Source organism: Chanodichthys erythropterus, chromosome 16 (assembly GCF_024489055.1).
Source record: "Chanodichthys erythropterus isolate Z2021 chromosome 16, ASM2448905v1, whole genome shotgun sequence".
Taxonomy (NCBI): domain Eukaryota; kingdom Metazoa; phylum Chordata; class Actinopteri; order Cypriniformes; family Xenocyprididae; genus Chanodichthys; species Chanodichthys erythropterus.
This window is the reverse complement of record NC_090236.1, coordinates 36,293,427-36,302,863: the sequence shown is the minus strand read 5'-3', so window position 1 is coordinate 36,302,863 and position 9,437 is coordinate 36,293,427. Positions and strand designations below refer to the sequence as shown.

At 35.5% G+C, this 9,437-nt stretch overlaps 2 protein-coding genes across 2 annotated transcripts; one reads left to right on the top strand and one right to left on the bottom strand.

Annotated features, from left to right (window-relative positions):
* Positions 1-238: 238 nt before the first annotated feature.
* apoda.2 (apolipoprotein Da, duplicate 2) lies at positions 239-2,704 on the bottom strand. Its single transcript, XM_067363327.1, has 5 exons — positions 2,653-2,704; positions 2,423-2,557; positions 1,171-1,289; positions 917-1,005; positions 239-828 (listed from the first exon to the last, which is right to left on the bottom strand). The coding sequence occupies exons 2-5, from the start codon at positions 2,540-2,542 to the stop codon at positions 587-589; spliced, it is 570 nt and encodes a 189-aa protein (XP_067219428.1). The 5' UTR covers positions 2,543-2,557; positions 2,653-2,704; the 3' UTR covers positions 239-586.
* Positions 2,705-5,441: 2,737 nt separating this feature from the next.
* apoda.1 (apolipoprotein Da, duplicate 1) lies at positions 5,442-9,327 on the top strand. Its single transcript, XM_067363455.1, has 5 exons — positions 5,442-5,601; positions 8,188-8,305; positions 8,397-8,518; positions 8,613-8,698; positions 8,795-9,327. The coding sequence occupies exons 2-5, from the start codon at positions 8,192-8,194 to the stop codon at positions 9,028-9,030; spliced, it is 558 nt and encodes a 185-aa protein (XP_067219556.1). The 5' UTR covers positions 5,442-5,601; positions 8,188-8,191; the 3' UTR covers positions 9,031-9,327.
* The last annotated feature ends 110 nt before the right edge of the window (positions 9,328-9,437 follow it).

The following is a 9,437-nucleotide window of genomic DNA, read 5'->3' as shown; positions in this document are numbered from 1 at the left end:
TGTTGCAAGAGTAGCCTAAAAAATCCTCAAAAATGCTTATTTATAATGTCAGCTGGAAAGTCATTTTAAGAGACAGCAGTTATTACCTTATTATCGTATTGTTTTGATCAAAAAGCAAAGTTTTTTTGATGATATAACATGCAGGTGGTGATTATTCAAAGCAAATGCCAATAGCTTCACAATCCTATATCTGACATGACCTAAACTATTTTTGTGCACATAAGAACAAAAGGCAGCATTTTGATATTTTGTCCTTTATTCAAAGTTTGATCCAAAGTCTTTGATTGATCACACAGTAGATATTATATAGACAACATTCAACTGTGTGAAGAAAGAAAATTCACATTAGCAATGCATAAATAGAATTAAACTAAAAGCTTTAGTTTACATTGCGTCCTATGATGAAGAACAGATTTATTCACATTGTTGTGCCACTGATTAAGAACATGTTGTTGGAATATTACATTTAAAAAGCCCCAACATAAATGTTAGGGCTTTTTGAAAACAACAACAACAAACAAAAAAACAAAAAACGTAATTAGACCACAACACATCTCACAGTAGCTCATTATTCAAGGCAGGTACATTACGGCATGCCGCTGCACACTTCCGGTCTCTGGTCGGTCTCAGTAAAAGCATCAGTACCGATGCCATGGGATTTGAGGATGTCTAACAGCTCAGAGACGGTCTCCTTAGGAAGTGTGCGGGTCCTGCTCATGATCCAGGAAAACTCAGAGTGAAAGAGACCGGCGAAATCAGAGCATGAGTAAACCAGGGTGTAGTTGTCATAATCAGTAGCCAGCACCCAGTAGGGGCCAGGAGGAGCATCTGAAAGACAACACATCATGAATAACTCAAATCAAAGAGTCATAGATGAATCAAATAAACCAGGTGAAGAGAATGACTTTAGACTTACTTTCAAAGAAGCTGACCTCAAGTTTGGCAGGCTCTGACGCATCTACAATCTTGGCAGTTCCCTCGATGAAGTTGATAGTGCCATTAGCACTGTGAGGATGATTAGAGAAAAGATGTTAGGTTGAATAGCATCTTTGAATAGTATGAATATGAGAATTTATTTTATTTGACTTGCAAATATACTTATTACATTCTGAATATTACAAATGCAGGCGATTTTATTCTATGTTGTACGATTCGCCCATCAGCACTTACAGAAGCTCATCGTTTCGAACCAGGACAATGCCGTCACTCAGAGTGTATGTGGCCTGGCAGCACTCTCCCAACTGGAACGGCCCCGGGATCTTCATGATCTCGTGCCATCTGCCCATGTACTATAGAAGAACAAAATGATAAGAAGTTATGCTACAGGATCTGAAAATGAACAAATACTAATATTCTACTATTTTTGGCTGTAATTTTTTTCGTCAATATTTATTTTATGTTCCTATTGGCTTTATTTTGATAAAGTGGTTCAAGATGATTGTAATATGTTCCCGATACTAAAAAAAGTAAATATATGGATTAAGAAACAAACAAACTATATGATATGATCAGTAAGTCATGGCAACTTTTTACATTACTCATCAAAATTTTTTAAGCAATTTCAACCTTTTTGGTAAGTTATGAGATTCAACTCTATTTTTAAAGTTTAATGTAATTTGCATTTGCATTGACTTCAATGTACAATCAAGTTGACTACATAGGCAGCAAATTAACTCCCCCTGTAGTCAATCATTTTATCCCTTATTAAAACTCTTTAATCACCAAAATGACATATTTAAAGGGTTAGTTCACCAAAAAATGAAAATAATGTCATTAATTACTCACCCTTATGTCGTTCTACACCCTTCGTTCATCTTCAGAACACAAATTAAGATATTTTTGATGAAATCTGATGACTCAGTAAGGCTTGTATAGCCAGCAATGACACTTCCTCTCTCAAGATCCATTTAAATCAGTTCATGTGAGTACAGTGGTTCAACCTTAATATTATAAAGCAACGAGAATTTTTTTTATGCACCAAAAAAACCCCAAAACCAAACTGCTGAAATCACGTGACTTTGGCGCTCCGATCCACTGATTTGATTCGTAAAGCTCAGAAGCTTCATGAAGCAGTGTTTTGAAATCGGCCATCGTTATTTTGTTTTTTTGCCGCACAAAAAATATTCTCATCGCTTTATAATATTAATATTGAACCACTGCACTCACATGAACTGATTTAAATATGTTTTTAGTACATTAATGGATCTTGAGAAAGGAAATGTCATTGCTGGCTATGCAAGTCTCACTGAGCCATTGGATTTCATCAAAAATATCTTAATTTGTGTTCCAAAGATGAACGAAGGTCTTGATTTGTCTTAAAGTATATTAAAAACACCACATATACACATAAACCACATTTAAAAACTTGACTTACACCACAGAGGGACTGTGGGAAGTTTTTAAATAGGTGGAAAAAGTTTACCCTAGTAGGATCAAAGTTTTGCTGAACAGGAGGCTTTGGACATTTCCCAGATCCGATGGATTGAGCGCTGACCGCCAGCACAGACAGCAGAGTCAGAGACAGAACCTGAAGAGCCTGCATTCTTTCAGCTTGAACCTGAAAAACAAAAGCCATACGTAATGAGCATAACAAGAACATTTGAATGAAGAGTTGGATAGTTTGCCGAAACTGAGACTCAAGCATCATCTTACCTGTTTGATCTCAAGAGTGAAACTTGTGTTCAAGGTACAGAACAGTGACAAAGTTAGGTATTTATAGGCGTTACATATATTTGTTATATCACTAACTCCACCCCCTCAACTAAAATAACCTCATTAGAACATGTTTGGGGAACCGGGGCATCTGCTCAAAGAGATGTTGAAGGTTAAGTAAACACACTTTAAAGAAGGCAATGAACGAGTCACGGGTAGCTTCCCACATTTTTGAAACGATACATTTTTTTTTTTTTTTTTTTACAGTTTTCCAGATAATCCATGTGCCGTTTGTTTTTTTAATGTCCAATTATTGTGCTTCTTTTACATGATTGGTCATTGCATTTTTTCTATAAGAAAAAATCAAATCTTTACTGATTGATGTGACAGAACACACATAAAAGCTTTAATTTGTGTGAATGTGACTGTGACGAGTAGGGCGGGCGAGAGCCGTGAGGGAACGGCGCGAGGCCGGTGACGCGAGTGATAATGAGCGTCACCTGCGAGGCGTGCCGGCCTCGAGTCTCTCACGGAGGAGCTCCGGAGGCATAAAAGGAGGAGCGACATCAGTGAAGGACGAGAGAGGACCAGGCCTGGACTTTATTTTATGTTTTGTTATGTTTGTGTGGCCGGCAGACGTCCGCGAGGGTCTGCCGGCATTACTTTCGTTTTGTATTTGTTTATTTTTGGATTAAAGTTTTTGTTGAATGTTCGCCGGTTCCGCCTCCTTCTTCCCATATCTACCGACCTCGTTACAGTGACAATCTAATTCCCTATATTTGTCATGTTAGCAACATTTTAGTCTGAAGAATGCATTTCAAGATAAAAACAATCAAAACGCTGATATAAAGGGTAGCAGTTTCTGATTTAGGCTACAATTGAACTTTGGTATATGGGGAACACTAGCTACTTTTGCCTCAATAAACTTTTTTGCTCATTAATAGTTTGTAAGGTAAGTTTAGGTATGAGGTAGGATTTAGGGATGTAGAACAGTGTTGGGGTAACACATTACAAGTAACTTGAGTTATGTAATCAGATTACTTTTTTAAGTAACTAAAAAGTAACACATTACTTTTTCAAATTACAAAATATCTGAGTTACTTTTTCAAATGTTTTGACTGACAGCTCTCCTGTCTCCATGTTGAGAGGAATAAAGTTCAGAGGTGTTGTGTACGCTGTGTAAACATGATGGTTATTGTTGTTCTAGAATAAATTTGAACATGCAATTTCATAATTTTACACAAACCTGTAATAAATAACTGTATTAAATTACACAAATATATTTTATATACAAATATATATAAAAAATGACTTTAGATTAGATTTAGAAATAAGAGTGTTGAACTTCCTTCTGCTGTATCTTATTCTTCTTTAATCCAGAATGGCAGCACAGCTGAAAGGTTTGTTTGAGCTGCGCCCTCTACTGTACAGGCGTAAATATGCATTTCCTTTAGCCTAAAGCTTATTCATTTGACTATTGGTGTGGACATTTTGTTGTTATTAAAAAACAAACAAGCAAGCCCAGCCCAGGTGAGAAAACGTAATGCAAAATGCATTACTTTTAATAAAAAGTAACTAAGTAATGCAATTAGTTACTTTTTTAGGGAGTAACACAACATTTCTTTTAAAAGTAACTTTTCCCAACACTGATGTAGAACATGGTCATGCATAATAAGGCATTAATATGTGCTTTAAGTACTAATAAACAGCCAATATGCAAGCTAATAAGCAACTATTGTTCAAAGTGAGAATTGTTCCCCATACTGAAGTGTTACTGAATTCTCCAGCACCATTTCTGAATCACTGTGCACAGCTATGACTGACTGATTTATGTTCATGCTTTATTCTCATTATTCCATAAATTTGGATTTTATGTTTTGTCGGTGCATCTTGCAACCTTCAGGGTAAATACTGTTTTTTTCCTTTTCACCCTAAATGTGGACATTTTGAGTCTTATAAAGGTTCAAAACTTTAAAAATAACAATTTAGTTACCCAATATACATAAAATAAATCAGTAAATCCCCCTACAGTGCATTTTATTGACATTTTGGAGTTCTTTTCATAACATCTAAGAAGTTACACAATGTTTTTCCATTCATCCTTTTGTTATGAAAGTTGTGTCCTCAACAGGAGGTTGAGTCACACGTGAATCCTTCACTATGTTCTTATCACACTATAACACCTGCAACATGCAAAACACACAACACGTGAGGGTATGGTCCTTATGTAAAGAAAGACACATGTTTACTGCATGCTTTTTGGGGAGAAAAATACACGTGGCAGTTTTATATCCTTTAAGAAATTGAGTTTATGAGGTGTGCCAACCCCGTCGCTCCCCATCACACCTCATGGGCCCAATGAGTGGATTATAACATAGCCTAATATATAACATGAGAAGAGGGACAACAGAAAATTCCTCGGTTTAATCAATGCTCAGACATGACATAACAGCAGAAACTAAAGTTTTAAAACGGGTTAGAACTGATCCAAATCAAACACAAATAAAAGCCACGATGAAGTGTCACAGATTGTTTGTGATGAGCATCCCTCATAAAGCGCCCTCTATCTGTCAGCATCACCATTACATGTTCAGTGTCACAGATCATCACAACACAGTTACTTTTCCCCAGACAACAATGTCCTAAACTTAGGTGATTTTTTGGGGTTGAACTTCAAAAACACATATGGTAGGCCTATGTTTAAGAAAGAAAAGAAAATAAGACCGTTTAGATGAAGCGACAGTGTACGTTTAGTTTAGTTTAGATATTTATTAATGGAACGTCCTCTCATGACTTCAATTTGCTTAATCACTTACTTCATGTTGGGAATAAACTGTGGACTCACAAAGATTCCTTCTTTTCTGCAGTCACATGATCCCGGAGAGAGAATGATTCTAATAAATACTCTGAGCTCCACAGTCCATCTCGGACTCAGCACAACTTTAAGAGGTAAGGATTTGTTTAATTTGTATTTGTCAAACTGTCTTTACAATGGTTGTTTATAATCAAATTGAATATGTACACTACAATTCAAGAGTTTGTGGTCAATAATTTATTTTTAATACTTTTATTTATCGAGGATGCATTAAATTGATCAAAAACTACAGATCAGATATTTATAATGTTACAAAAGGAGTCTATTTCAAATAAACACTGTTCTTTCCATATAACTTTTTATTATAGAATCATGAATAAAAAATATCAAGGTTTACACAAAAATATTAACTGTTTTCAACTCTTATAATAATAAATGTTTCTTGAGCATCAAATCAGCATATTAGAATGATTTCTGAAGGATCATGTGACACTGAAGACTGGAGTAATGATGCTGAAAATTCAGCTTTGATCAGCGAAATAAATTACTTTTTAAAATACAGTAAAATAGAAAAACATTAATTTTAAACTGTAATAATATTTCACAATATTACCGTATTTTTGATTAAATAAATTCAGCCTGAGTGAGCACAAGCGACTTCTTTCAAAAACGTTTGAATGTAGTGCATCTTAAGAACCAAGAACGATAACAGTCTGTTTATTCAAAGCTCACGCGCTGCGGTTTCAAAGTGTGCACAACATGTTTTTGCAGTTCTTGGAGGTGTAAAGAGTTCCTGAAAACTATACTTGAGTAAAAATACTGATACCTTACATTGAAAATGACTCCATTACAAGTTACAAGTAACCAATTCCAATACAACTTGAGTAAATGTCTTAAAGTATCTGATTTTAACAGCACTTAAAGGATTAGTTCACTTTCAAATAAATTTTCCCTGATAAATTACTCACCCCCGTGTCATCCAAGATGTTCATGTCCTTCTTTCTTCAGTCGAAAAGAAATTAAGGTTTTTGATGAAAACATTCCAGGATTTTTCTCCTTATAGTGGACTTCAATGGAGCCCAAACAGTTGAAGGTCAAAATTACAGTTTCAGTGCAGCTTCAAAGGACTTTAAATGATACCAGACGAGGAATAAGAGTCTTATCTAGAGAAACCATTGGTCATTTTCTAAAAAAATGTAAATGTATATGCTTTATAAACACAAATGATCGCCTTCCAAGTGCTTCCGCCAAAAACGCACATTCATAGTCTTCAAAAAGCTTATGCTGTATTTCCTACGTCTTCCCTATTACTTACGGAACAAACGCAGCACCAGTTCCATTTTTTCCATAAGTAGAATAGGGAAGGCGTAGGAAGTACAGCATAAGCTTTTTGAAGAATATGAAAGTGCGGTTTTGGCACTGAAGTCCACTATATGGAGAAAAATCCTGGAATGTTTTCATCAAAAACCTTCATTTCTTTTCGACTGAAGAAAGAAAGACATGAACATCTTGGATGACATGGGGGTGAGTAAATTATCAGGAAAATATTATTTGAAAGTGAACTAATCCTTTAAGTATTTTACTGAATGTAGTAGTGCTCAGAGATGCATTAGTCCTGAGAGACATGCAGTAAAAATAAGAAACAATTGATTTGTAAGATGAGAAATCAAGTTTATTTTCTAAAATCAAAATAAAACTGAACATCTCAATGTTGCAATAAATCAAGGTCGATACAACAACCTTTTATACGTCTACAAACTCTCAAGTCTCAGTTAAGCTTAAGTGCACAGAAAGGCCATACTTAAACCAACATCCTTCGAAAAGCTCTTGTCAATATAGCGGATAAATAAAACAATGTTAAGTAAAATTAAATAGTCAAAATCTACTGTATGTGCTGGTTTGAGCCTCATCTCCTAAATCAAACACCTCAGATTCAGAAACTATCTGCTAATGCACACATTCACGTAAAGTATCAGAAGCAAACTGCTGCAGAAAAAGTTAGGTGCCATGCAAAATGTAATGTGTAATTGCAAGTAAGTATTTACTTGTTCAAAAATGTAGTCAAGTAGAGAGTAAAAGTTGCCAATATCTCAGTACAACTACAAAGTAGCCAAAACGATACTTACAGTAACTAATTACATTTACTCAAATACTCTGAGATCTTGTTGCATTTACAAGGCTTTAACCAGTAGATATTCTCAGCATGTTATCTAATCGAACAATGAATTTAGCTGACGAAATCAATATAGTGGAAAAACAACGCCTAGTCTTTTTCACTGCAACCTCAAAGGAAGCAAGACAATGTTGTCGAAACTAGCGCTCTAAGGTAATTTTATGTTTTATGTTTGCTAGCCTAGCATAATAATCTCAGCGTTAATACTTCTCACCATTTATTCCAAATTTTTTTTTTTTAGATTTTTTTTTTTACATTTTTAACCATGTTTTTTTTGTAGCAACCATGGTTTAACCATGGCTTTTGTAGTAAAACCATGATGAACCATAGTTTAACTATGGTATTACTACAGTAACCATTAAGCCACAAATGTATGCTGTATAACTTGAATTAATTATACATTTTGTTTTCAATTATATGACAGTTTAGACAAGATTTTCCATCCTTTGTGATGGCTGTTGAGAATGCATGCAAATATTTAGTTATCAACACATAATTAGAATATTCTATTCTTTTTTCTTTTTTTTGTGGCAATTGATTTAACAAGCAAAATGAAGGCCTTTCTGCTAGTTTTGGCCCTGTTCCTGCCCATCATAAATGCCCAGGTTCCTCACTGGGGGCCGTGCCCAGAACCTGCTACTCAACCTGCCTTTAACCTAAAGAAGGTATTGTATATTACACCTCAACATATGCAATGATCAGGTCTTATTCTGCTCTTAATCTGTCTTACAGTTTGCTTGTCTGCATCTAATGTAGTTTATGGGCAGGTGGTTTGAGATCGCTAAACTTCCAGCCCAGTTTGAGCGAGGGAGATGCATCGAGACTAACTTCACTCTCAAGCTGGACGGAACGGCTCATGTGGTGAGCTCTGAAATTCTGTGAGTACCAACAAGTCAAGGATCACTTTGTTATAATTTCATATGCTTTAGTGAATTACACAATAAGTTAAAGCATAAACTTTATATTTATTAGAAAAGGAGAGCTAAGAACAATTGATGGGACATGTGTGGTGGAGGACAAAAAAAATCCAGCAAAGCTTGGAATCAGTTTCTCATATGGTACAAACCTGATTTGATTTTTTCAGCATTTGCTAGATCAAATGCTACGCCATGATACATTTTCAATCGTATTTGCATGTCTTCTTGAATTGACAGTTTTGCCCTACACTCCATACTGGATTTTGTCCACCGACTACGAGAACTCAGCGCTGGTATATTCATGCACTGATGTCTTGAGACTCTTCCACGTAGACTTCGCTTGGATTCTGGGCCGCACCCGATCCCTGCCTGCGGCCACCGTCGACCATGGAAAAGAGGTTTTTACCAATAACAACATCGATGTGAGTCGGATGATCTTAAGCAGACAGCAGGGATGTGACAAAGACCTCTGAATGACTGTCTTCCTGGAAAATCCAGTGTTGTGAAGTTTTGCGTTGAACAACCTGCGGACTACAAAAGTAGTATACTATTCCTGTTAACCACTGTTTAATTTAACAAAGTCATGGATTTATTTATACCAGAAATGTAATTAATCAGTTTTGGGAGTTACTGTACAGAATTGAAAACACAAGTTTCCAATTGATCAAAATAAATTAGAGCACTAACCAAAACCATGTGAACTTGCTTGCCTTCATTCTCAGTGACTTTTGTACATTTAGCACCTCCTTGTGTCCTTGTGGTCACAGAGGAAAAAAAAAACATCTAAATAATAAAGTACAAAGTATAAATTCACCATGGTGGCAGTGTTAGTTTCAAATCATTGATATACAATTTCTGAAACTTCAAAATTTAATTAAAA